We start from the raw sequence: 26,074 nt of genomic DNA, 5'->3' as shown, positions 1-26,074 counted from the left end.
ACTCTGCATTTCGAGAGCAGTAGGTACTTGGCCACCAGCGCGATTTCGAAAATGAACTTTTGGAGCTCGTTCTTGTCGCGCTTGTGGTTGAGAAGCTTCTTGACCGCAACCATCGAGCCTTGCAGGGTCCCGAGCCAGACCTCGCCAAACGCACCTTGCGCCAGCGCTTTGATCATCGAGATATCGCTGACGTTCACGCGGTACATGTCGAGGTTGCACATATCGAGGCCCGCGCCGTCCGACTGCACGGACGTCGAGCTTGCGCCAGTCTTGGTGCCAGTGGCGCTGCCGGCGGTGCGTGTTGCCGTCGCGGTACCTGTCGACAGCATCGTGTGCTTGGCGGCGTCTGGGTCGTACACGTGGACGGGCGCCGGCTCCTGGTACACGTGCACCGAGTTGAGCTCGGGCTGGTACGTGTACGCCTGGTCCGGGCGGTATGTCGGCTCCGAGTACGCGGTTGTTGTGTTGGCTGCTTCGTAGTCGTGCGGCGGGTGTCCGTAGGGCGACGCGAGTGCCATCGTCGCCGCTTCTTCCTGCTGCTTTTTGTGCTTGTTGCGCCAGCAGCAGAAGCCGATGATCGCCAGTACAACGAGGACGACGACAACGACGACAATGATGATGGTGGTCGAACTGCTGCTGCTGCTCGACGACGTTGATGCCGACCCGGGAGACGGCGTCTTGCCCGAGAGCGAGCCGCGACCTGACGTCGGCGTTGGTGTCCAAGGGTTTCCGCTGGACGAGCCACTGAACGGCGCCGCGGTCTTGATCGACGTGCCTGTGCAGATGTTGCCAATCTGATACAAAGGGATTTTGGCGTTGCTGTCCGAGTCGACGAACGAGCAGTCCGGGAAGCTCACGAAGAATGAGGCGAGGCCTTGGTAGATGATGGTGCACGCGGTGCTCTTGCAGTCCGTCGCCTTGAAGGTCGACGAGCTGAAGAGACCGCTCGTCTTGTAGATCTTGACGAGCGTGCACGAGGCGAGCGACGGCTGTGCGGCGACCGGCGCCATGAACGAGTTGGCCAGTGTAGCGCACGACGTGGACATGGTGGTTGCCAAAACTTATTGTGATCAGCCGTTGGTGCCGTCGTCGATTCTCGTATGCTAGCATGCAGGGCCAAGTGGGTGCAGTACACAAGCGGTATCGATGGCATCGGCTGGAAGGCCCGAGCCTGTATGCAACCCATTGTTTCCAACCAAGATTCCATCGGACCCACCGCGCATAGGGCGAACCAGATGGCTTCGATGCGCGCGAGAAGGAGCTCGACCGTCGACTTTGAGCTTCTTGGCGGCGACGAAGGACACACCTTTGGTGCTTGGACGACCATGCAGGCTTTTGTTCATGCACACATGCTCGTAGTGTGTCTGCAGCCGCCGTCGCCTGCATCCTCGAGGGCAACCTGTCAAGTGAAACACATGCGTAGAGTCAAGAACTGGCGTGTGCGTGCGGACAAGTTCAAGTTGTCGGAAGGCGCGTCACGCGTCAGATTTTTGATGCAATTGGTCGACGGTCTTTCCTACCGCAGCGCTGCACAGGACCGACGTAGGACGATAGCGACGTCCAACGCGCTCGGTCGATCCAAGTTCCTTCGTTGCATGCACCGCTGCGTGAGCTCGGCGTACCACTGCGGACAGTTGGGCGACAGCGTCGGCTGCAGCTCGCCCTTCATGACCTTGGCCATGATCGCCGTGTCCGTGTACGGGTTGCCGTTCGCATTCCGCAAGTCCGAGTACGGCACGATCTCGTTGCTGAGCTCGGCGAGGATCACACCAAACGAAAACACGTCCGCCGACTCGGTGTAGTGGCCGTCTTGGAGCACCTCGGGCGCCATCCAGCGGTACGTGCCAATGCCGGCAGTCATGGTTGCGTCGTCCGTCTCGCGCGAGACGCCAAAGTCGGTCAGCTTCGCATCCATCTTGGAGTTGAGGAGGACGTTGCGCGACTTCAGATCGCGGTGGATGATCTTGGGCTCGAGCGAGTGGAGATAGACGAGCGCCTCGGCAATGTGCAAGGCGACGTGGACCTTTTGAGGCCACGAGAACGCCTTGGTCGACGCGTTGGCCTGGAGGAGGTTGCGGAGGTCGCCGCCGTCCATGTACTCGGTGACGAGGAGCATGTCGCTCGGGCGCGTCCATGCGACGCCAACGAACGCCACAATAAACGGGCAATCGAGCCTACGCAGCGCAAGGTCAGCGAGCCTGCGATAGAATGGGAGGCAAAAATTCCGACTTGGCCAGAAGTGCAATTTCGTAAATGAACTTTTGGAGCTCGTGCTTGTCGCGCTTGTGCCCAAGGAGTTTCTTGACGGCGACGACGTTGTCGCGCTGTCGTCCGAGCCAGACCTCACCGTACGCTCCACGCGCCAACGACTTGACCATGGTGATGTCGGTCGTCGGCAGCCGGTACGCCTCGAGATTGCACATGTCGAGCGAACCTTCCGACTGTGTTGACGACGTGCTGCCGCTCGTGAAGCTGCCAGCCGCGGCACCGAGGCTGGTGTACTCCCGGCCTTCGTAAGTTGGGTAGCTCTGGTTGGTGTAGCTCATTCGAAGCGATGACGGCGACACGTACGAAGCCGCCGTGGAAGGCAACGGGTTGGGCGTTCCGGCGTCTTTGCCTCGTCGACGTCGCACGCTAATACCGATCGCGACCACGATGACGACAACGATCGCAACAATGATACCGATGATCATGCCCGAGTTGTTGGCTTCCGGCGCGGGCGTCGGTGCGGGCGTCGCAGTCGGGCGGGCCGTGGTCGCTGTCCGAAGACTCCCGCCCGAACAGAGACCGCCAATGTCCCCGACAAGAACGTCTCTGTTGGTCGCGCTGTCGTGCAAGGTGCAGGTGGCCAGCGCGGACGATGCAAAGCCGGTCGCTAGCGTCTGGAGGAGGAAGCTGCAAATGGTGCTCTTGCAGTCGGACGACGCGACGGCGGCCGAGTTGAACGAGCCGGTCGTGACCTGCGCTACGAGCGCGCACGAAGAGACGCCCGCGGTCTGCGCGACGGTCGCCATGATCTCATTGACAGCAAACGCGCAAGCTTGCGCTGGCGACGCCATCGCGGATTCCAAAGTCCATTTGCTGGCGCCAGCAGTTTGCACGACACTGAATTTTTCTTTCCCGCTGATAGCTACAATATGTCACACGTCTGGAAGGACGCTGGCCCCAGGGCTCCGTCTTATTGCTCTTGTCCAAGCAATGTTGTCCAAGTGTGCGTTGAGCGTCATTGGCGTTGAGATTAGTGCTCCACACGCTGTGTTGAGACTCCAGAGCTTGTGTCAGGCGTTCATGCCCGGAGCCTTTGATTCGCTGTGAAATTTGGGCTGTTAAGGGCCAGATGTGTGTTCTGGTGTGCATAACGCGTTAGAACTAGACTAACGTTAGTAGACTACGAGACCCATACCTGTAAAGCAGTACGCCATTGCCAGCACGACGAAAGCCACCCAAACCTTCACCGGTTGCAGATGACAAACAAGCGGCAGCGCCTATCACCCCGCGTCCCCACCTGGCGCCGCAGCGCCAAAACTTGTGCAGGCAGCTGGTTCGAGCTGTTATTATAGTAGGCGACTACACTAATTAGTTAGTACCCGTGGACTTGAATCGACTCGAATGCAACGACCATCATGAGGCGCTCCTCGTGATGTTCCTGTGGCGCCCCGTGTCATACAAGAGTGACGGCTCGACACGGGAATGATGGTGCGGCCTCGTGGTGGTTGGTTGTGATATCCGGATATTATCCGAATGCGCGTTGTGGATTGGCTGCTTTCATTGTACGAATGATTCTGATTGGTTCTTTTCTGTCCAACCGGAGGAATTCGCCGTAATTCTTTGCACGTTTGTATACTTTGCTTGGTACGTTGGCGGTCGCAGTCCTTTTTTCATCCAAAATCCAGCGTATTTTATTACTATTATTATTAAAATTGGTATTAAAATTGCAGCCTGGCCATACAACTCAATTTGGCTTGTTGACCAGGGATGCTCCGCGCCGCCTTGACCAAGTCCGTGCCCCGGCGCCAGACGCCAACATGGGCGCATGCGGCCTTCTCCGCCATGCCCACCTCGAGCGAGCGCGAGGACAAGCTCCGCATCACGCCTCGGCAGTTCGCGCTGCAGGAGGCCGCCCATGGCCTCTCGTTGGCCTCGAGCGCCGCCTTGGTGGCGGTCACGCCCCGCCTGCACTACGCCCATGCGACGTCGCCGTTTACGCACGCGCGCTTCATGAGCACTGATGCCAAGAAGCCCAACGTGACGCTTCGCCGGCGCAACTCGAGCTTTATCCACGAGCAGGAAGACCGCCTGGACAAGGCGCTCGAAAAGGTGGGCGAGCGTGGGTTCCAGGTCAAGGATCTGCAGAACCTCGACGAGAAGATCTCGCAGAAGGCAATGAGCTTTGTCAAGAACTCGCCGTCCATGGCGCTGAGCGCGGCCAAGACGCTGAAGGAGTGGGTCCGCCTCTGCATCCAGGAGCCGGCGCGCGTCCAGGCGTGGCTTAAGGAGACCAAGGAGCACATTGGCCACGAACTCAAGCACTACTGGATCGGTACCAAGCTGCTGTACGCGGACGTGTCGACGTCGACGCGCATCTTGCGCCGCGTGCTCAAAGGTAACGCGCTCTCGCGCCGCGAGCGCAAGCAGCTCCAGCGCACGGTCGCCGACTTGCTGCGTCTTGTGCCCTTTGCGTTCTTTGTCGTCGTGCCCTTCATGGAGCTCTTGCTTCCGTTTGCGCTCAAGATGTTCCCCAACATGCTCCCGAGCACGTACAAGCACGACTTTCAGCGCGAAGAAGACATGAAGCGCCAGCTCCAGCTGCGCGTGTCGCTGGCCGAGTTCCTCCAGGAGACCGTCAAGGACGTCATGCAGGACACGCGCGATACCGAAGGCCTCACCGAGGAGAAGCGCGCGACGGCCAAGGAGGTCATGAGCTTCATTGAGCGGGCGCAGCGCGGCGAGCCGCTGAGCAGCGAAGAGACGCTCAAGATCGCGTACCTCTTCAACGACGAGGTGACGCTCGACAACATTTCGCGGCCGCAGCTCGTGGGCATGTGCCGCTACATGGGCGTCAACCCGTACGGCAACGACAACTTTCTGCGCTTCCAGCTGCGCATGAAGATCCGTGCGCTCAAAAAGGACGACCAGGTACGCCTCGAGTCAACACTGATGTATTCAAAACGAAAATGCATTAGGAAATCATCTGGGAAGGCCTCGACTCGCTCAACAAGGAAGAGCTTCAGATTGCGTGCATGGAGCGGGGTATGCGTGCGACGGGCCTCACCAAGGCCGGCTACGTCAAGCAGATGCGCCAGGTACCCTGTTTGAGAGGATGTTGTCGAGGCTTATGTCTCGTAGTGGCTCGATCTCTCGATCAACAAGAACGTGCCGGCGTCGCTCCTGATTCTGTCGCGTGCGATGAATATCACGTCGGTCGACAACCCGGAGGCGGCGCTCGCGGCGTCGCTCTCGAGCATGGACGAGGAGGTCGTGACCGAAGTGGCGCTCGCGGCCAAGCAGCCGGCGTCGTCGGGCGCGGCGACGACCGCCGATAAGCTCCAGCTCAAGGAACTGCAGCTCGAGTCGATCCGGTACCAGAACGAGATGATTGCCGACGAGGAGAAGCTTCGCGAAGAAGCCAAGAAGCGCTCGGACGACGAAGCGACCAAGAAGCAGGAAGACCACGAGACCAAGCAGCTCGAACAGGAGAAGATCGAGATGGACAACCTCCTCGAGGCGTCCCTCGACCAGTCGCGCGTCGCCGAGATCAAGAACCTCTCCGAGACGCTGCCGGCCGAGCGCGTCTCGTCCGTCGACGCGATGCCGTCCAGCGTTCTCGTACGTCAATATTGTATCAAGATGGCCATATTGATACTATTTGGCACTAGGAGCAAGAACGCAAGCTGACGCTCGAAGAAGTGAGCGCGCTCGAGTCGCTTGCATTCAAGTCGCTCGTCGAGAAGGAACGCCAGGTCATGGCCAAGATGAAGATCGACAAGAGCGCGATGGACGTCCAGGGCCTCCTCGCGGCCGGCCGCATTGGCGCTGTCAAGGAAAACAAGACGGCGGACCTCATGCTCAAGAAGCTCGACTCGATGCTCTCCAAGCTCGAGGTGGAGCTCGACAAGGTCGACAAGGACGTCGGTGACCGCCTCAACATTCTCGATCGCGACTCGGACGGTGTCGTGGACGTGACCGAGTTCAAGACGGCTGTCATGACGATTTTGCGCAAGAACAAGACGGAGGAGGCCGCCGAGTGGATCGTGTCGCAGATCGACGAGGACAAGGACGGCAAGAGTACGTTCTCATTTTCGTAGTCGAAAAGGTTGAGATTCATGCACATAGTTTCGCTTGAGGAACTCGTCAACTGGGTCGAGCAGAAGCGCGACTTGCTCGAGGCGACGGGCGAGCTCTCGCCGCACCGCGACGAGACGCTGGACCAGGACATCCTCAAGGAAGTCACGACGCTCAAGCGCACGGAGAGCAAGAAGGGCACGCCTGCGCCCACCAACTAAATCCTGCGTCAATATAATGTCTAGTAGATTCCAGTCGCATCTTGGTCCCACTAGAATGTCTGTGTGGGCACCCAACGCGGCTTCACACCCGCACGAATATTCATTGCGTCCCGCCAAATGTCACCAAATCAAGTCCAACCGGACAGCCCAGAGCCAGCTGCTTCGATTGCGCAAAACCGCCGTGGACCACGTGCGCGCAGCAGAAAAGTCTTCTGGTGACACCCCCTGCCAGCAAGAGGACGTTCGGTCCCGATGCCACTCGACCAACGAAACGACTAGGAACGATTGAATCGCCCGAGCACCGTTTAGTTAGTCGCTCGGCGCAATGGACCCCCTTTGGCGAAAGCTCCAGGACGACGTCGGACCACTCGCCGACGCGTTGCGCAAACATGTTGAAGTGGCGACGTCCGGATAACCGGTGTTTGTGGAATCAAGGCTATCCGGATACGACCGGATTGCGCGATCTTGCTAAAGATATCCGTCGGTGGCACATTCTAATTTCCAATGTTCCGCAGCCTCCGCTCGTCGCCCGCCACGATCGCCCGTCGCTCCATGTCGACGGCGTCGCCCTTCGCCGCGTCCAAGGCCTTCGCCGCCGACATCCAGGCTGTCCAGATGGCCGACCGCACCGAGCACATTCTGCCCGGCGGCCGCCATCTCTTTGCCCAGCTGCCCAAGGCCTTTGAGGGCGTCAAGCAGATCGGCGTCATTGGCTGGGGCTCGCAGGGACCCGCCCAGGCCCAGAACATCCGCGACTCGCTCGAAGGCACGGGCATCAACGTCAAGGTCGGCCTCCGCGAAAACTCGAGCTCGGCCGCCAAGGCCCGCGCGGTCGGCTTCACGGAAGAGTCCAACTCGCTCGGCGAAATGTACAACGTGATTGCCGAGTCGGACATGGTGCTGCTTCTCACGAGTGACGCAGCGTGTGTGTCGCTCTACCCCAAGTTCTTTCCGCTGCTCAAGAAGGGTGCGACGCTCGGCCTCTCGCACGGCTACCTCCTCGGCCACCTCAACACGGTGCACGAGTCGTTTCCAAAGGACGTCAACGTCGTCATGGTCGCACCCAAGGGCATGGGCCCGAGTGTCCGCCGCCTCTACGTCCAAGGCAAGGAGGTCAACGGTGCCGGCATCAACGCCAGTGTCGCCATCCATCAGGACGTCAACGGCCGCGCGGCCGACCACGCGCTCGGCTGGAGCGTCGCGCTCGGGTCGCCGTACTCGTTCTACACGACGCTGACCGACGAGTACAAGTCGGACATCTTTGGCGAGCGCGGTATCCTCCTCGGCGGCGTCCACGGCCTCATCGAGGCGCTTTTCCGCCGCTACATGGGCCAGGGCAAGTCGCCCGAAGATTCGTTCTTGCACACGGCCGAGTGCATCACGGGGCCGCTCAACACCATCATCTCGCACCACGGCATCAAGGCCGTCGCCGACCACTTCTCGGGCGAAGACAAGACGACCTTTGAAGACGCGTACGTGGCAGCCTACGGGCCGTGCCGCGACATCCTCGAGGAAATCTACGGCGAAGTCGCGTCGGGCAACGAGATCAAGTCGGTCAACATGGCGGTCGACCGCCACGACAAGTTCCCGATGGGCAAGCTCGACGGCACCTTCACGTGGAAGGTCGGCGAGAAGGTCCGCGCGGCGCGCGTCCCGTCGCAGATCCCGCTCGACCCGTTCACGAGCGGCACGTACGTGGCCATGATGATGGCGCAGATCGATGTGCTCTTGGACCACGGCCATTGCTACTCGGAGGTCGCCAACGAGTCGGTGATCGAGTCGACCGACTCGCTCAACCCGTACATGCACGCGCGGGGCGTGGCGTACATGGTCGACAACTGCTCGACGACCGCGCGTCTCGGGAGCCGCAAGTGGGCACCGCGCTTCGACTACATTTTGACGGAGCAGGCCTTTGTCCACGTCGACAACAAGCAACTGACGGGCCGCGACGCGCGCTTGGAGGCGTTCCACTCGCACAACATCCACAAGGTGCTCGACAAGTGCTTGCAGCTGCGCCCGACCGTCGACATTGCCGTCGAGTAGACTTGAGAATACGAGAATACATGGATATACACGTTGCCTAGTCGATGCTGTTGTCCCACAAAAAGGCCGTCGCGTCGGCGTCGGCGCGGTCGTCGTCGTCGTCGTCGGCCGGCGCCTACGCGCACTTAGAGCCGGACCGTAAACGTTCTAGTCTACCTCGAGCCACGGAACGCAGAGGTTGGCTTCGGCAATGTACTGGGCGACGCGGTCGAACGAGAGCGCGTGGCACCACTCGAGCGCGACGCCATCCGAGGTTGTCACGTCAAACGCCCACGGCTGCTTGCGCACACTCGCAAGCAGCGGTCCGACCCACGGCCCCCACACGCCGAGGGTCGCTTGGAGCTCGGCGTCGACGTGGGCATGGACCGACCCGAGCGCGAGGAGCAGCCCGATCGCCTATTCCATCAAGTGAGCCGCCGGGTCCAAGGACAAGGGAGAAGGACCTGCGCCTGGGCGAGGACGCCGCGGTGCGACTGGATGCTGCGCCACATGAGCACGAGGCAGTCGTGCGCGCGCCGGCCTTGGAGCGAGTCGGTGAGTTGAAAGAACGGGTCGAGGACGACCCAGAGCCCGACGAGACTCGAGGTCGTCGAGATCTGGAGCGTCGAGAGCACGTGGCCGACGACGTCAATGACTGAGTTGGTAAACGCGTCCCACTCGGTGCACCACTCGACAAGAAGCGTCGCGAGGGCTTTGGCGTGCTCGGCGCACTGAAACATGCGCACGTACAGCGTCTTGAGGAGGAGGCACGACCGCGTCTCTGCGTCCAAGCTGCTCGGTGACTGGCCTTCGTAGAGCACTGCGACGAGCTCCAAAAGCGGTGTCAATTGGCTCCCGGGGACCTTGGGCAGCCGCTTGCGCGAGTAGGGCGGGTAGACCGACCCGATGAGCGGGCTCGCTTCGCCGAGGAAGAGGTCGAGGAGATACATGCCGCACTTGTGCATGCGCATGAGGTCGCGGCAGCGCCCGTCGGCGAGCGCGGCGGCTTTGAAAAACGCAAAGAACTCGCCCATCGTGCGCCAGCTCAGCACGATCGCATCGAGCATCGAGAGCGTGAAGAGCTGGTCGAGGAGCTTCCCAAAGAGCGACGGCCCCGTGAGCCCGAGTGCGAGCAACTCGCCTTCGAGGGGCAGCGACGTGACGACCAAGTGGCTCAGAAAGGCCGCAAACTCGGACCGCACCGCCGTCTTGGGGCAGTACAAGAGCATCTCGACGACATGCGACGGGTGCGACGCGTACTGCGCCAGCAGCGCTTGGCACAGCGCCGGCGACCGCACTTGGTGCGTCAAGAGCGAGATCAGCGGCAACGGCTGGAGCACGTGCGCGCGCGCGTAGACGTGCATGACGCGCACACACGCGTGCAAAAACGGTGACAGCGGCGCGTCACTGGCAACGTCGCTCTCTGTGGGCGGGAGGCGCGTGAGGAGGGCGCTCAGAAACGCGAGAAACGTGGGGTCGTGCGCATAACACGCTTGGACAAACGCCTTGTTTTCGCGGCGGAGGTCGTCGGCGAGCCCCGACGGCAGCGACGCCGTCGCGAGCGATGCCGTCGCCCCTTGCTTCTCGTACACGAGGATGTACGCGCTCTTGGTGTTGAGGACGAGACTTCCGGACGCATCGGGCCCGCCAAAGCACTCGGTTTCCAGGAGCCGCAGATCAAAGAACGAGACCGAGTCGTCGTTGAGCTCGAGCCACTTGCCCGAGACGCGGTCCAGCACGAGCGAGTAGTAGTGGCCCGACTCGGTGCTGCCGAGGTGCACGACGCACCCAACGAGGTCGTACAGCGTCGGCGTGGTCGCGTCCGGCGCGTCGAGGCCCGCCTTCGTGTACGGAAACAGGTCCAACGTCATCGGGAACGCAAAGGCGTCGTTGACCTTTTCGCGCAGAAACGTGTCAAAGTTGAGTTCAAACCGCTTGAGGTGCAGCAAGAGCGTCTCGGGCGCCGTCTCGACGCAGTCGCGCTTGATCGTGTCCTGCTTGCTCCCACACGCGTCGCAGTTGACACCGCTGAGCATCTCACCGGCGCTCCAGGTGCGCAAGCTCGAGAGAAGACTCTCGTGGCCCTTGACCTCGACCGTCATGCACACAAACGAGGTCGCTGCCGTCTCGCGCACCGAGCCGCACCCGCCTTGGCAGCACAGCTGCGTGCAGAGCGTGCCGCCAAACACCGCGTCGAGGGCGTTTGTATGCGCACTCGTCGTCTTGAGGTACTCGGTCACACCGTCCACGAAGCGCGTCAAAAACTCCTCGGCGTCCTGCTGCATCATGACGTTGAGCGGGCCGCCGGCTTCGTCGTGGAGGCAGTGGAGGAGCGGCGTCGGGTCGACGCACTTTTGCTCGGTCGCGGCCAAGTGCGCAAAGAGCCGCTGCGTCTGCGTCACGACGTCCATGTCCGGGTCCGTAGGCAGCGACAAGATCGCGTCGCGGAAGCGCGGCATGTAAAACAGCTGCTGCAGCGTCGAGTTGAGGTAGCACGTGCAGCCGAGGTTGCGCAGGCCGACGCGCCCCGTGCTCGACTTCATGACGCTGTGCGGGTCAAACGCCCACTCCCAGTCCTCGTACACGCGCGTGAGCGTCGCCAGAACCGGCGGCACTTGCTCCATCACGAACGCCAGGTTGCCGTTCTCCAAGAGCGACGTTGTCGACGGCATACTGCAGAGATCCAAGAGCAGCTGGAACGCCGCGTGGCGGCTCGACGGCGTGCTGCAGCGGGGGTACCAGAGTGTTTTGTCGGCCGTCGGGTAGGCAAACAGGCCGAGATGCCAGAGGTCGAGGAGCAGCTGCGGCTGGAACGTCTGCAGTGCACGGCTGCTGTCCAGGGTGCATCGCAAAACAAAGAGCGCGCCTTCGAGCGGTGTCGGCGCCAGGTCCCCAAACAGCTGCGTGTGCGGCACGTCGCTGAGGAACGTCGCCGAGGTCGCGGGGGACGAGACGCGCGCCGCATACGATTCAAAGAGCGCGGCCACGTTCGCCACGCGGTCGCCCGCGGCGAGGACGAAGAGCCCGAGCAGCGTCACGTACTCGACCGAGTCGCCGTCGAAAGCGCGCAACAAGCCAACCATCGCAGCCGCTCGGTCGGCGTCCAGACCCGCGTCCGAGGCTCTTGCCAAGAGCACCAGCGTATGCGCAATGAGAAGGCGGATCGGTCGCTGTGTGCTGACGAGGCCGTGGAGCACGGTCGACGACGGGAGTTGCTGGAACGTCGAGGCTGCGAGCACATAGAGCTTGCAGAGCGTATCGAGGAGGCCGTGCAGGTCGTGTTGCACGCAGACCTCCATCCAGAGCTGGCACGCGTTGCAGAGCGCCGCCATGTCGTCGTGTGCCCATTCGATGCGCAACGACGTGCCGGTCGACGGCGTCACACAGTCGACGTACGCGGCGAGGACCCGAGCGGGCAGCGTCGCGAGGTCCGACGCCACCCACAAGTCGGCATCCCACTCGAGCTGTTTGGGGAACTGCACGGTCGCGCCGTCCGAGAGGAAGCGCGTGAGGAGCCGGAGACACACCAACGCCGACTCGTGCCGCACGTACGCTTCAAAGCCCGACGGGCCGCTGTCGTGGCGCAGCGAGAGGAACGTCTGGAGGATGCACGCGGGTCCGTGTGTCGCCACAAACGCGTCCAAAAAGCTGCTCTCCGCCAAGAGCCCGTCGAGGACCTGAAGACGGTACAGCAGCTGCGACGGGTGGCTTGACGACAGCAGCGCCGACCACTCGCGTTCATGCTTGCGGATGGCATCGACGACCGACGCGGGCGTCGGCAGCCGCAGTAAGAGGTTCCATGCCTCGACGTGCGAGTCCATGAGACTCAATAGCTTGGGAAACAACGATGGCGACAACACAATCGGCACGTCGTAGTCGCTGGCGCTCGCCGGCGTCAGATTCGGTCGCTGCGAGACGAGGATCGTGTCGCCGTCCTTGAACCCGGCGTCGGACAGTGACAGGCAGCGCGTGAGCTCTTGGATCTCGCGACCTGCGCGGAAGAAGCGCAGGTACTGCACGGCCATGGGCACTTGCAGCGCGAGCGTCGCCGCCACCTGCATCTGCAGCACCGTGTCGTTGGCGTACACGACAAGCGGCACTTTTGCGCCGACCGTGGGCGTGCCCTTGATCGAGTTGGAGAGCAGCAGCGTGAGCATTTGGCCGCGCGAGTTGCTGCTGTGCGGCACCCAGCTCCCGTTGGCGAGAGCAGTCGCCGACGCCACGTCCGTGCCGACAAACGTCGTCAGCAAGAGCAGTGCGCGCTCGAGCGTCGGCGGCTCCAATCGCTCCAAGCTCAAGGTCACGAGGTCCAATGTGCCTGCTGTCGGCCCGAGCTTGAACGGCAAAAGCGCCACGAACCGCAGCGTCTGCGCCACGACCGTCGCATGCGACGCCTCGAGCAGCATCGTGAGCAGCGCGTCCATGCCGCGCAGAGGCAGCGACTGAATCACTAACGCGTTCGTTGTGCACGGCGCGGTCGTGGCGGACGGCGCGAGAAGAAGCGTGCCCGCTTGGTCGTTCATCAGACGAAAGTAGCAGAGGACGCACGAGAGCGCGAGCGGGCTCAAGGACGGGCTCTTGAGAAAGGCCACGTCGCTCAAGAGCGACTCGAACACATATGCGACCGCGTCGTTTGTCAAGTGCATTGCGTTTGCGAGCAACCACTTGAAGAGCATGCTGCGCTCGGACGGGAGGACGCTGCGCACCAGAAGCGTGTCCCAGAGCACGCTCAAGTGCGACGGCATGACGCTAAGCGACTGCGGCACGAGCTCGCACAGCAGCGAGAGGAACCCGAGGCGGGCCTTGAGGTGCGACGTAAAGTCCACGTGGCTGCCACGACGCAAGAGCGCGGCGTTCATGTCCTCGAGTGCGTCGTCCGTCTCGCTGGCGCTGGCCAAAGACGCTTTGAAATCGACCAAGTCGTCCAAAATGTGCTGGACAATGTGGCGCGCATGAAGCCACGAGATGATCTCAAGCTTCCAGTGGTCCGAAGGGAAGAGATGCAGGAGGTAGCCAAGAATCCCGAGCGCCTGCGGCACATCGGCGTGCGCCGTGACGCGCGCGACGCACTGCGTCAAGAGGACGACGATGCCGTCGAGCACGAGCGGGCTCAGACTCGGTTCGTCCAGCAGCGACGGGTGGTCGTCCGCATCAATGTTGGCGTCGATGCTTTCTTGGAGCTGCGCTTTGGCCGGCTCGTAGAGCTGGCGCCGTCCGTCGTCCGTCGTGTCGTGGAGGTACCCCCAGAGAAGCTCGATGGCTTCGCAGCGACAGGCCGCATGGATCGAGAACAAGTCGCCTTCGATCGGCGCCAGCTGCAATCGGGGCTCGAGATGCAGGTGGTCATCCATCGGGGCGTGCTTGGCGATGCTGCCCACCAAATTGACAACGTGCACGCTGGGGGTCGGGTAGGCCGTCAAGAGCCGGAGGAGCTCCTTGCAAACAGGCACAGAGAGCCACGCGACGATCGACTCGAGGAGGAAGAAGAGACTCGCGCGGACATCGGCGCCCGTCGAGGTGGCGAGGACCGCGTCCCACACCTGGTGCAGCTCGGCGAGGCCAAAGCGGTGCGCTTCGCAGAAGAACCGGACGACGTCAACGCCGCGCCGAATGAGCTGCTCGTGCGCGCTGCAGAGAAGCGAGAGGATTTGGTGCGTCTCACACCATGTCGCGAGCGACGCCTCGTCGGTAGCCTCGGAGATCGGCAGCGAAATGAGCACATAGGACGCCGACGACGCTGGGCTCGGGTACGACGACGCCAGCGACGACGCGACGAGCTTGACGCCGAGCGGGTGCGCCTACAACCATCTCAGTCCAAACGACGTGCCTGAGGTCGATGTGCCCGACCTTGGCGTGGCGAATCAGCGGCAAAAAGTCGGTGAGGCAGCGCAGACCGTGGAGGCGGTGCTCGAGCACGTCGCTTTGCAGGCAGCGGAGACAAAGCCCGAGGAGGAGCTCGTCCGCCTTGCGCGATGCATCGACGCGCACATAGAGGCGCCGGCAGATCTTTTTGAAGCCCGCGTGCAGCGTGTCCATCATCGGCTTGGTCATGTTGCGGAGCTCCTACCATTCGTCGATGAGCATGCCCTGGCGAAAAGGGAGAGCACCATGTCGGGGCAGTGCAAGTGCAAGGACGCCTCGGTCTGCCGCACGAGCTGGTGCGCGAGGGGCCGCGTGACCCACGGCAGTACGTTCGCGATCAGCGACACGATGGTTGCGATCATGGCCACGTTGATGGGCGGCTGCAGCACAAAGAGCGGGAGCTTTTGGAAGCCGCCGACGCTGCCAAACGCGTTGAGGACGTCCACAAAGAAGCGCGAGCACGGGACGCGGGGACGGAGGAGCGCGCACATGTACGGCGCGCGGTCGCTGTCGTTGGCGTCGGGAATGTCCTCGTCGAGCTCGGTGCGGATCGGTCCGTGGCCACGGCGGTGCTCTTTGGTCTTGGCCCCGAGTGGTGCGAGATGCGCGCGCGGCAGCCAGCGATCGCCTGTCGGCTCGAGGCCGTAAAACCCCACGTACGCCTCGTCGCCATCGCCCTTCACGTCCAAGACGACGCCTTGCAGCCACACGTGCTTGCCTGCATGGTACGCGTCAACGGCGTCGCCCACCTGCGTGGACATCGGTATCGCGTCACCAACGGCTTCTTCGTCGAGCTCAATCTCCGTGTTCCACGCCGGAACGCCATGGTACATGTAAAAGTTGTGGCTCGGATCGAGGAGCGCGTGCAAGGTCTCAATGTCGGCGAGGAGCTGCGTCGAATTGTGCAGGCGACGCACGAGGTGCATGGCCAGCTCGCGCAGAAAGCCGACGATCTGCGTGAGCACGTCGCCGTCCGGGAAGCGCGCAAAGGACCGGCGCAAGAAACCATTGGCGACGCGCGGCAGCGACGTCGAGTAGAGGTACGTTTCGTGGGCCGGCGACCCGTGGCCGTCGTTGACCCAGCGGACCCAGGTCTGCAGCTTCAGCAGGTCCGGGCGCGGGTCCGAGCCGCCGTCGCGGAGGGAGTTCTCGAGGAGGGTGCAGTTGGTCTGGAAGTCGCGGAAGGTCGTGACCTGGAGCTCGGGCGCCTTGTGCACGGGGGCGACGGACTCGTTCATCGGCGTCAAAGGCAAGTTTGACCTCACTTTCCGGCTCAGTCATATCTTTTGCCCACGTATACTCGCTCCAAGTGAGCGGGTTATACCGGATAATCTGGCCGGATACACCATGGACGCCGAGCTTGCGACCAAGGAGGCTGCGCTCGCCGAGGTCGAGCTCGAGATGCAGCTGCTCCTGCAGCGGCAGATGGAGCTCCAAGAGGAGATAGATGCGCTGCGACGACGCCGGAAGCGCCAGAAGACGTCGGCGCCAGAGCCCACCGACGCCATTGAGGCCATCGCAACCGTTGTCGTGACGCCGGCGATGCTGGCCGCGACGCTTCAGCACGAGGTACGCTCTCGGTAGCATGCACGACTGCATATTCTTGCGACTAGTTTCACCTCGAGACCTTTCGCCCAACACAAGAAGCCGTGATCCAGACCACGCTGCGCAAGCAGGATGCGTTTGTCATCATGCGCAGCGGGGGCGGCAAGAGCCTCTGCTACCAGCTTCCCGCCGTGCTGGAAAAGGTATCTACCCTCTTGGGCTACATGGTCGTATGAACGTGCTGTCTGATGCAGGCAGCTGGCTTTACTCTCGTCATTTCGCCGCTCGTCTCGCTCATCCACGACCAAGTACGTCATCGCGCGACCCAGCATTCGCTCTACCACCGGGTAGGTGATGCACTTTTGCCGCATCTACGGCGACGGCGCCGCGTGCACGCTCACGGGCGAGACCTCGCGCCAAGACGCGTCGGCCATTTACGCGCGACTCCTCGGCAAAGACGAGACGCCGCTTTTGCTGCTCTTTGTGACCCCCGAGAAGATCTCGGGCAGCAAGTTACTCATGTCGCGCCTCGAGAAGGCGTACCACGCCAAGCGGCTCCAGCGATTCGTGATCGACGAAGCCCACTGCTGCAGCCAGTGGGGCCACGACTTTCGACACGTAATCCTACAAACTCCTCGTCCATCGCAGGTCGCACAACATTGCTGGCTCGTAGGACTATGCCAAGCTCGGGATCCTCAAGCGACAATTCCCTGCTGTGCCATTGCTCGCGCTCACGGCGACCGCGACGCCCTCGGTCATTGACGACGTCAAGAAGCTGCTCGAGATTCCGCACTGCGCGTTCTTCCACACGTCGTTCCTGCGCCCCAATTTGCACTACGAAGTCCGACGCAAAGATGCCTCGGACGCGACTGCGACTCTGGACCTCGTGCGCTGCGTGCAGGCGTTCGCGCCGACCTCGGCCGGCATCGTCTACTGCCTCAGTCGCAAGGAAACCGAGACGTTGGCCGCCGCGCTCTCCGAGGCCGGTGTCGCCGCAGGGTACTACCACGCCCACCACCCCGACCGCCACGCGGTGCGCCCACGACACTGTATTTCGCTGAATGAATCTTGAGTAGGTGCACACGGCGTGGGTCGCAGGCAACCTCCAGGTCATGGTGGCCACGATCGCGTTCGGACTCGGCATCAACAAGCCCGACGTGCGCTTTGTCATCCACGCCACCATGTCCAAGTCGCTCGAAGGCTACTACCAAGAATCGGGCCGCGCCGGCCGCGACGGGGCCCCGGCTCACTGCATTTTGTACTATAGATCGATGGACGTGCCCCGGGTCGCGGCGCTCGTCCACGCCGAGCGCGACGGCCTTGCCAACTTTACGTCGATCGTGAGCTACTGCAGTGCGCGCGAAGAGTGCCGGAAAGTGCACATGGGCGCGTACTTTGCCGAAACCATCGACGCATGCGGGAATTCGTGCGACATTTGCGACGGTGCCCCGGCCTCGACGTCGATTTCGAGCTCCGACCAAGCACAGCAAGTGCTCGCGACGCTGCAGGCAGCCAAGACCAAGTAGCTCAACCTTCTCCGATGTGCTCATCGCTGACAGCCATGTAGAGAGAAGCGGTATACGCTCAAGCAGCTCGTGGACGAGTGCCTTTTGACGAAGCGAGGCCTCCAATGGCCCGACACAATTGACGCCAAGAAGGTTCCCAAGGGGGTGCTTCGCGACGTGATCGAAGCTTGGATCGTCCAGCTCGTCCAAATGTAACGAGTCGACCGCCCACTCCAGAGCACTGGCGCTCAGTGTGCACGTAGGCGTGTGCTGCGATGGGAATTTTCCTTCACTGCGTATGCCACCAATACGTACGTGTCGCCCGACTACTTGGCGGCCAAGGTGCTGCGCGGCGATTTGCCGGATGTCCCACACTTGACGCTGCCATGCCAAGTGGAGGACGACCGACGCGGCTTCTTGACGATGCTTCGACAGACACTGAGCGATGCGCGGCGGGTGCCACCGTGCAGCCTCTGGACCCATGGTCAACAAGAGGCTGTCTTGGCCCTCCCAACACCGATATCCCTGGCGGATGTCGACGCCATCGTCGGCGCCACCTGCGCGCGCGACGTGTTCGTCATCGTGGGGTCCTCGGCGTCTGCGACACGTGAGGCGGCAACCACAGACAACTTGATCGACTTGACGGACAGCTAAAAGAGCTCCGCATCTTCTCTTCTTCGTCTTCCGATGCTCGCAGATGGCACCGCGGCGCAACTGGCAGAACGCAGTCGCCGTACGTACAGTGTACTCGGTGTATGAGGATTCATGGGACAAAGTTCATTGGCAGCGCCCGCCTCCACTCGTTCGACGGCCATTGACGCGCTGCCTTCAACTTTCATTTCGCGCTTGTCGCAGACACCCAAGTGCGCTGCGGCACATGCCGATTTGAACGACGGTATCCGGAATACACGCCGATTCCAAGGACGTATCCGGAAACAATGCCGCAAACCGTGGCGAGACAGGCGGGTGCGCGTGCAAGTGCCACTCTGGTGATGGCCACGACGCCGACCATTTGCGAATCCGCCAACGACCCAAGAGCAGCAGCAGCAGCAGCATGTCGACGATGGTGCTAGCGTCGCCTGCGATCTCGAGCCGCACGTACGCGGGCGAGTACGATGGACCGGAGCACATCATCCAGTACATTTGGTGCGGCGAAAACCTCGGCCTGGAGCTGCACCGCGACGAAGCAGCGACGCCGGTCGTCCGGCACGAGTGGCACAAAGGACCCATGGGCCTCATTCTCGGCCTCGAGTACTTCTCCAAGCAAGTGATCGTCAAGCGTGTGGTGGACAAGAGCCTGCCGGTGCGGTCGGGCTGCGTTCTCCTGCGTGTCAATGGCGCGACTGTGACACCCGACAACCACAACGAGCTCACGATGCTCATGCACAACAGCCATCAGAGCGGCGCGACGCAAGTGCTCGAGTTTGCGCAGTGCCCCAAGCCCGTCATGGTCCGCAGCATTCACCCCGGTGGTTCCCTCGAGCAAGCCGGCGTCTCGGACGCGTACGAGCTCTACTCGATCAACAACATTCACACGGTCTACCTCAGCATGGCGCGCATCGAGTCGATGCTGCAGGAGCCCACGAAGCCGTGCTACCTGACGTTCGCGCTCGTGAAGCAGCCGGCGGCGCACCCGGGTACGATGGACGTGCTCGTGATCTAAGCCGTTGCTATTTATTCGACTTTCCGCGCTCGCGGTCGGAGCGAGCGCGATGTAGGAAAGCGGTTTTGTACTAACTAGAACTTAATACCACAACTATAACACCCATTGTGCACGCACGGGATATTCAATATTCCGGTTCACAAATTTTGCCAACGAGAAAGATCCGCGGCTGCCTCCACACTGTTGGGTGCCCTTTCTCACGGGCTTCGTCCGCCATGTGCTGCCGCAGTTGCGCAGCTTGAAGAAGAAGCCATCACGCTGAGTCATCGGCACCGCTTTTCATCAATTTGTTGCATGGGCGGCGGACGGACCTCTCAGTTTCACAAACCAAACACGCACTTTGCCTTTTGAGATTCAGATATGTGAAACGGCCTATACGTGGCGCCACGAGAGAACGAGAACGTGAAACGGCCGCCGTTGGCCGGTGGTGGAAAAATGCTCCGCACCAGTGGCGCGACAGTGGGACACCGACTTCCGGCCACACGTTCATCTTCTTCCACTACAGTGTAGCTTCTTCGGCTGTGTTCGGGGAAGGACCGTCATTCTTTTCGCGACTCTTTTGGCGCCAGGACACACGTGCTAGGCGGACACTGCTCGAGCGCACGACACCACGGACGTCATATTGTCATTCATGCGCGCATCACCGAGCAGTCACGCGAGTCCCGTGAGCGCGCGTACCGCCACGCGAAAGAAGAAGCGCAACTACGACGAGCTCAAGTACCTTCGGGCGACATGCGCGGCGCTCGAGACCGAGGTGCGGCGGCTTCACGCCAAGGCAGCGCCCGTCGAGAGTGATTCAGGCTGGGAAGCTGTCGCGCGGCGTCAAGCTAGCGAGAGCCACTCGGCGCTGCAAGAGAACAGTCGGCTCAAAGCAACGGTCGAGACGCAGCTCCAGCTTGCGCGGTCGCTCGAACAGCTTCTCCTCCAGCACGGACCGGTGTGTTGTCTAGCCAAAATTCATCGTGTGTATCGTAGTACGTAGGCCACGGCCGAGCCGGAAGCATGGTACGATGACGCGCAGCTGCCTGTTCGCATTTTTGAGCGGGCCGCCGCGATGCACCGCCGTCTCGACGACGCCTTTGCTCGCCTCGAAGCCACGCTCATTCGGCACAACATTTTGGACCTACGCACTGGCTCGTTCGCAAATGTGATGGTCGGCGACGAGCCGCACAATGTGCTTTCTCTCACGAGCACCCGCGTTGCTGCGTGGACCGAGCCGATGGCGTCCGTCGCCGACCGCGTCTGGTGCATGCTCACGTCCGACCTCGTGACACCGGAAATCACGCTACAGGTGCGTTGATCGACGGTCATTGTGACAGAATGTCATCACACCAACGTGCCTAGCGTCTCGAGACGGTTGACGCCAATACGATCTACTACCATTTTCAAGTCGCGTCCGAGGGACTTCCGCTCTTTCGCTGCAACTATGGTCTCAAGCGCTATTTCCAGCCGCACGCAACAACGTTTGTGATTCGCTCAATGGGCTACGACCCTGTCCACCCGCCGTCGCCGTGCACGTGGACCTCGGACGACACGATCCTGTACATCCTGTCTGCAGGAGTGCTTTAAATGAACGAATGGTGTCTAGGATTCATCTTACCCACGGGCTGACGCCAGAAGAAACCGTGCTGCGGCACGTCTTGATGCTCCGAATCCCGTACGTGGACATTCTTACCAACGAGAGCGGGCTCGAGACCGAGTGCACAATGTCCGAGCTCCTCCTCGGCTCGTTTGCGCGCACCAACAGCCTCATGGAGGTGCTACTGGGCTATCAGGACCCGCGAGCTAAATAGCATTCAGTGACGTTTTAATCATCCTCGTCGCATTGACCCTCTTGCTTGCGCGATCGGAATGAACTACCGAGTGGTGGTCGTCAGAGCCTGGGCCTTGCGAGCTCGAACTCGCTCGTTGCAGTCGTCGAGAAACCTACGTTGCCAATGGCGCGCATACGTAGCTGACGTCGGCATGCCAGGAACCGCGCCGCACCCATTTGGAAGCCAGATTCCTTGTCCCGTGCGCGGCCATCGATGGCAACGTCCCTATCTGTTGGAAGCCAACGCTAAAGAAGGCAGATGCGACGGGCCGCTCGGGCATGGGGTGAGTCATGCCAGCCGCGCGCGACGGCCGTTGGACCAGAGGCACGCGCGCCAGAGTGCAGCAATTCCACCGGCGCGACACCCGAATCTATGCATTATGGGAGGTTTCCGTTTTTGATTATGTTGTTTCAGAGGTGTGATAGGATACCGCGTGTTACATCCGCACATCTAAGTAATCCTCGAAGGCGATGGAAGCAACGACGGCGTGGGAAGCGCTGGCGACGGCGAAGGAGGCGGCGCGCCTCGCGGGTAAGCACATGCGCCTGCACCTGGGCACGGAAGCGGTCTCGAAGAGCAACAAGGACGACCTCGTTACGGTCGTCGACAAGCAGTGCCAGGAGCTCATTGCGACCCATGTGGCCCGCAAGCACCCGACGCACCGCCTGCTTGGCGAGGAAGACGTGGCCGCCGGCAGTGACGCGTCGCGCGCTGCGATTGCCGCCATGGACGGCGCCGAATGGCTTTGGGTCGTGGACCCGATCGATGGCACGACCAACTTTGTGCACGCGCGTCCTGCTAGCGTCGTCTCGGTCGCCGTCGCGTTCCGTGGCCAAGTGGTCGTCGGTGTCATCTACGATCCGTACCGCGACGAGCTCTTTAGTGCGATGCGTGGCCATGGCGCGTACTTGAACGATGTTGCGATCCATGTGAGCCAAAAAGAAACGCAATTCGAGCAGGCGCTCGTCGGCTTTGGCATTGGCACCAAGCCCAGCGTGCGCTTGCCGATGCTGGACGTCATCCATCACTTCTCCAACACGTGTCGTGGGCTGCGTCTGCAGGGCGCGGCCGCCTTGGAGCTCGCGTGGACGAGCTGCGGTCGCCAAACGGTCCGTCATTTCCATCATCCGTGGGCGGAAAGTGAGCATGACTGCGTAGGGCTTTTATGAGCTCGACTTGAACTCGTGGGACGTGGCGGCGGGCTCGCTGCTTGTCACGGAAGCCGGTGGTGCGGTCACGGACTCGGTCGGCGGCGCGTTCAACCTCCACACGCGCCACATCGTCGCGTCCAACGGCCACATCCACAATGACCTCCTGAGGTGCATTGCCGAGGCCAACGCGACGCGTCCGCGCTAAGTGCACTCAACCGCCGCAATAGTTGATGCTAAGACGTCTAGTACAACGACTCTACTTTCAGCGCGCGCGCTTTACGGCGGGGCTTTTGGGTGGCGACAGTGGCTTCTTGGGCGTTGCGACTTTTCCTGTCGTAGTCCGCGAAGCAGGTGGTTTCGCCGGGCTTGTTGGCTTTGCCGGCGTTGCTTTGCTTCTCGTCGCCGGTGGCTTCTTACCCGCTGCCGCCGTGGGGCTACTGCGACCGGGCTTGGACGGTGTGGGCGATCGGCCCTTGGCCGGTGTATTGGACCGCTTTTTGGCTGCCGCGGCCGCCGCTGTCGCCGCAGCCTTGTCGGCGACAGCCTTTTGATGAGCGGCCCAGACGACCGCCATTTTGGCGCCAAGTTCCTCTGCAAACATCGCACATCGCTCGTTCATACCGCACGTGATTGAGTCCCACTCGATCGTCGCCCCCGATGATGCGACGCGGCGCTGCCACGTGGCTGCGACGGCGGCCACCATAGCGTCGACCGACGGCCACGACACCGAGTCCAGCCCCACCATCGAAGGGTGCAGCGGGGTGTACAACGGCAGCCGACGCCACGCTGGATCGGTTTCGAGAGAGCTAAAGTCGAGCACCATGCCGACACGGCAGCCGTGCTGGATGAGCCGCCGGACGTCGTCGGCTGTAAACGCATGGTCATGGAGGAGGCACCAGCGCATGTTGGCCATCGTTCGTGCCAACCGGGGAAGGTCCAACGGTCGCTCTCCATCGTCGGCGGCGTCTTCCGGGGTTTCGGGATCGGCCATGATCAATCCCTTGTGCCAATCGTCCACATCGAAATGGGCATAGCCAAATTGACTGCTCAAGCGCAAGACCACTTGATGTACGAGCGACGACATCCCGAGCACAACGACGACCGGAAGCGCCTCGCGAACGTCTTGAGGAGCTCTCGGCGGCGGTACGATCATTGGGAATTGCGGCGGCACACTCGCGACCGACGGATCGAGGCGCGGGTTCGAGACAAAGCGCAGGTACGAGAGCACCCGCCATGCAATCGAGGCCTTCTCGACGCTCTTTGTAAAGTTGGCTTTGGCGTCGGTGAGCGCGAGCGCGTGGATCTGGCTCACACTGAGGAGATCCGTGACCATGCGCTGCAGCTGGAGGCAGTGGTAGCGCAGGTACGAGACGGTCGCGGCGTCAGCGTTCGAGTCGCGTAGCCGCTTCCTGCACTTGCGCAGCTGGAACTTGGCGCACGTTGCGTCTTTGGCCGCAGCGTCCCATTTTGCCTGCATGGTCGCTACGAGCGTGTTCTTTTCATATACCTTTGCGTGCAGCGACGCAATCGTCGCATGCGCCGCGTCCAAGTTCGCGCATGTGGCGCTCAAGTGCGCGCACTTGGCTTCGAGCGTGCGCGTCAACACCTAGACGAGGCGGTCAACGGCAAACTCAGAACAGCCAGATGGGAGGTCTTGGTACGTGCGTGAGGCCGACTTCACCGCCGTAGAGCTCGAGCAGGACATGGGCCGCCATGTCGTCGCTTGCCGTGCTACATGCGATCTACGTAGAGGCGCGGAAGAGGTGTCGTTAGCTACTTGAACGTACGTCTTCAACGAGTGCATCGTGTTTGGAGCGAAGGCGGGTGCAACCGCCGAGGAAAAATTCGAGCTGCGCACGCGTGTGCGTCTCTGTGCGGGACAGGCGCGCATTGTCTTTGCCGAGTGCGTCATTCTTTTGGAGGAGGAGACGCCGGAACTCGATGTCCTTGGCGCGCAGCTAGAACGCATCGCCATAAGCCACATATTCCGCGTATGTACACTACTTGGGTGAGTGTTTGGAGGAAGCGCTTGATCTTCTCGTACGACGCACGGCCGCTGTGGACATGCACCTCGGCGTCCTTGTACGCGGCTTCGAGCACGCTCACGTCGCGCGCCACGACGCGGAGCTCCTCGTCGAGTTCAAACCCAAAGAGTGTCGTTGGCGGTTCGATCGCGTCGGTCGTCGTGGAGCCCGGGATCGGCACGAACGCATTCGCAAACGCGGTTGGCGCGATCACCTGGTCGTCGCCCGCGACCGCCGTCTGGTGCCATGTCACAAAGATCCCTAGAAGCCCACGTTGAAGCTGGTCCGAAGTACTTGGATACAGTGTACCGAGCGCCGAGTCGCGGTCGAGCTCGATGAGGTGCAGGATACCGGCGACGACGTCGGCCTTGGCGGCCATCGGCGGCAGCCGGAGCGTCTCCGAGAGGTGCTGGAGCTGCCGCGACGACGCGTCCTGGAGCACGCCGAGCACGAAGTTGCGCAGCGCGTGCATGGTTATTCTCGCGCCGTTTCGGCCAAATCGAAAACACCATACACTGTATTACGCCTGTGCAGTGTGTCGCAGCGAATACTGTAATATTTCCGCCAGGATTTCTCCGCCCACGTGCGTCCTACTGTCCGAGATTGGAGCGACGTGGCAACCCTGCAGTAGATACCGTATGTGAGGTTGTCTTGGGTGCAGCGCTCTGCCACCTTGGACGTCCTAGCCGGACGTTGCTGGCCACGCGTCCGTTGGTCACCGTTGCGGGTCATAGGCACGCTCAATGCGTGGACAGAGAACGCACCAGCCGGTGCAGATGTGCATCTTTGCACCTTCGTGGGGCCAGCTACCGCCCGCTCCTCCTCCTGCCTCCGAGTGCAAGTGCCACTCCCCAGTAGCCACGCCGCAGCTGTAACGAGCCGAGCGCGATTCGTTCACCATAACCCAATTGACCGCGTCCCGCGCAAGCCTCTCCTCTTCTACTAGTATGGCCCCGACGCCCCGCAGTCCGACCGCGCACTTTCAGCGCTTCACGCCGTACAGCCCGAAGCGCCCGTCGCTTGTCGAGCACGAACTCTACGTCGAGGCGCACAGCCGCGGCAGCGACAGCATCGCGACCGACCCCGTCACGTTCGACGAGCAGTTCCACCTGCAGCTGCGCCTCGACGACGACGAGGTGGCGACGCGCTATGAGCCGTTGACGCCGCGCGTCTCAGACGAGTGGAGCGACGACGAAGTCAACATGTTTCTCAATTTGTACTTGGACACACGGCGGGCAGCGGCGTAAGAAGCGCCAACTCGATGCATGTTGCTCGTCTGTAACCTAAGCTAATCCTAAGTTATTCTTGTCCGTTGATGTCTGAGCTATCGCCAGGTCGCGCCACGGACGTGGATCTGGTCCGTGAAATCTGGTCCGACCATGGCCAGTCCATCATCCTAGACTACACACGCTGTGGACGCCATGCCCTAGCTCGCGTCGCCGCCATAGCGCAGCAATAAGAGCCAACAATAAGAATAGTTTGAGACCGAATACATGTTCGGCGGGCTGAGCTGTCGGGCTGGCTGCCTCAGTCCAACCTCGTTGCGTAGCAGCACGGCTGCCGGCGCACGGACGGTGGGACTGGAGCAATCGTCGAGCGTCGTGCTGTCTTTGTGCCCGCCCGTTATATGCACGGCGCCCCGAGATCGACGCCGCACTCCCGTGCCCAAGCTACCAGCGTCTCCTTTCTCGGATGATGATTCATCGGTCGCTCCTCGCTGAAAAGCAATCTGGCGTGCACGGTTGCAGCTGTTTCATTGACTCTGCACAGGACGGAACGCTGGGCAGATGAGCGGCGCTCCGAGGTGAGAGTGGGACCACAGTTGATTCGTCGCAAGGACACCACAGTCGCACAACGGTTGATGCAGCAGCGGTAGGTAGTATCGGTAAAGTAGCTGTGTTGCAGTCGCCGAGAGGCTGTCGCGGCGGCTTCAAGCTGGTGTCGCAAACGAACCCAAGCGCAACACAAAGATGGACCGTCGGCGC

At 61.7% G+C, this 26,074-nt stretch overlaps 11 protein-coding genes across 12 annotated transcripts; 7 read left to right on the top strand and 4 right to left on the bottom strand.

The window, feature by feature from the left end:
- Positions 1-27: 27 nt before the first annotated feature.
- SDRG_16929 (hypothetical protein) lies at positions 28-1,046 on the bottom strand (the record flags this gene model as incomplete). Its single annotated transcript, XM_008623155.1, has 1 exon — positions 28-1,046. A coding segment is annotated over one exon (1,017 nt), but the record flags the coding sequence as incomplete, so codon positions are not given.
- Positions 1,047-1,266: 220 nt separating this feature from the next.
- On the bottom strand, positions 1,267-3,092 carry SDRG_16928 (TKL protein kinase). Its single transcript, XM_008623154.1, has 2 exons — positions 2,230-3,092; positions 1,267-2,174 (listed from the first exon to the last, which is right to left on the bottom strand). Exons 1-2 carry the CDS (start codon positions 3,057-3,059, stop codon positions 1,517-1,519), a joined length of 1,488 nt encoding a protein of 495 aa, XP_008621376.1. The 5' UTR covers positions 3,060-3,092; the 3' UTR covers positions 1,267-1,516.
- Positions 3,093-3,883: 791 nt separating this feature from the next.
- On the top strand, positions 3,884-6,536 carry SDRG_16927 (hypothetical protein). The gene is made up of 5 exons (XM_008623153.1): positions 3,884-5,136; positions 5,184-5,303; positions 5,347-5,826; positions 5,877-6,285; positions 6,334-6,536. Exons 1-5 carry the CDS (start codon positions 3,976-3,978, stop codon positions 6,501-6,503), a joined length of 2,340 nt encoding a protein of 779 aa, XP_008621375.1. The 5' UTR covers positions 3,884-3,975; the 3' UTR covers positions 6,504-6,536.
- Positions 6,537-7,007: 471 nt separating this feature from the next.
- SDRG_16926 (ketol-acid reductoisomerase) lies at positions 7,008-8,546 on the top strand (the record flags this gene model as incomplete). Its single annotated transcript, XM_008623152.1, has 1 exon — positions 7,008-8,546. One exon carries the CDS (start codon positions 7,008-7,010, stop codon positions 8,544-8,546), a length of 1,539 nt encoding a protein of 512 aa, XP_008621374.1.
- On the bottom strand, positions 8,533-15,659 carry SDRG_16925 (hypothetical protein). The gene is made up of 5 exons (XM_008623151.1): positions 14,633-15,659; positions 14,373-14,588; positions 8,990-14,323; positions 8,703-8,942; positions 8,533-8,661 (listed from the first exon to the last, which is right to left on the bottom strand). The coding sequence occupies exons 1-5, from the start codon at positions 15,623-15,625 to the stop codon at positions 8,584-8,586; spliced, it is 6,861 nt and encodes a 2,286-aa protein (XP_008621373.1). The 5' UTR covers positions 15,626-15,659; the 3' UTR covers positions 8,533-8,583.
- Positions 15,660-15,722: 63 nt separating this feature from the next.
- On the top strand, positions 15,723-18,113 carry SDRG_16924 (hypothetical protein). The gene is made up of 8 exons (XM_008623150.1): positions 15,723-15,956; positions 16,001-16,135; positions 16,187-16,240; positions 16,284-16,550; positions 16,606-16,965; positions 17,009-17,454; positions 17,500-17,649; positions 17,701-18,113. The coding sequence occupies exons 1-8, from the start codon at positions 15,735-15,737 to the stop codon at positions 18,089-18,091; spliced, it is 2,025 nt and encodes a 674-aa protein (XP_008621372.1). The 5' UTR covers positions 15,723-15,734; the 3' UTR covers positions 18,092-18,113.
- Positions 18,114-18,387: 274 nt separating this feature from the next.
- On the top strand, positions 18,388-19,251 carry SDRG_16923 (hypothetical protein). Its single transcript, XM_008623149.1, has one exon. It carries the CDS (start codon positions 18,492-18,494, stop codon positions 19,098-19,100), a length of 609 nt encoding a protein of 202 aa, XP_008621371.1. The 5' UTR covers positions 18,388-18,491; the 3' UTR covers positions 19,101-19,251.
- A 480-nt stretch (positions 19,252-19,731) lies between these two features.
- SDRG_16922 (hypothetical protein) lies at positions 19,732-20,893 on the top strand (the record flags this gene model as incomplete). The annotated part of the gene is made up of 4 exons (XM_008623148.1): positions 19,732-20,037; positions 20,083-20,391; positions 20,445-20,641; positions 20,689-20,893. The coding sequence occupies 4 exons, from the start codon at positions 19,732-19,734 to the stop codon at positions 20,891-20,893; spliced, it is 1,017 nt and encodes a 338-aa protein (XP_008621370.1).
- Positions 20,894-21,384: 491 nt separating this feature from the next.
- On the top strand, positions 21,385-22,270 carry SDRG_16921 (hypothetical protein; the record flags this gene model as incomplete). The annotated part of the gene is made up of 2 exons (XM_008623147.1): positions 21,385-22,023; positions 22,073-22,270. The coding sequence occupies 2 exons, from the start codon at positions 21,385-21,387 to the stop codon at positions 22,268-22,270; spliced, it is 837 nt and encodes a 278-aa protein (XP_008621369.1).
- Positions 22,237-24,561, bottom strand: SDRG_16920 (the record flags this gene model as incomplete). Of its 2 annotated transcripts, none has more annotated exons than XM_008623145.1 (5): positions 22,237-23,671; positions 23,727-23,807; positions 23,853-24,023; positions 24,067-24,350; positions 24,399-24,561. In XM_008623145.1, 5 exons carry the CDS (start codon positions 24,559-24,561, stop codon positions 22,328-22,330), a joined length of 2,043 nt encoding a protein of 680 aa, XP_008621367.1. In that variant the 3' UTR covers positions 22,237-22,327. The 2 variants fall into 2 exon arrangements, with proteins under 2 accessions (XP_008621367.1, XP_008621368.1); XM_008623146.1 differs by having other exon boundaries at positions 24,070-24,350.
- A 332-nt stretch (positions 24,562-24,893) lies between these two features.
- SDRG_16919 (hypothetical protein) lies at positions 24,894-25,412 on the top strand. The gene has a single exon (XM_008623144.1). It carries the CDS (start codon positions 25,037-25,039, stop codon positions 25,334-25,336), a length of 300 nt encoding a protein of 99 aa, XP_008621366.1. The 5' UTR covers positions 24,894-25,036; the 3' UTR covers positions 25,337-25,412.
- The last annotated feature ends 662 nt before the right edge of the window (positions 25,413-26,074 follow it).

The sequence above is a fragment of the Saprolegnia diclina genome, assembly GCF_000281045.1.
Source record: "Saprolegnia diclina VS20 unplaced genomic scaffold supercont1.163, whole genome shotgun sequence".
Lineage (NCBI taxonomy): Eukaryota > Oomycota > Saprolegniomycetes > Saprolegniales > Saprolegniaceae > Saprolegnia > Saprolegnia diclina.
Note: the sequence above shows the minus strand (reverse complement) of the source record. Positions and strands in the feature narration are given on the sequence as shown.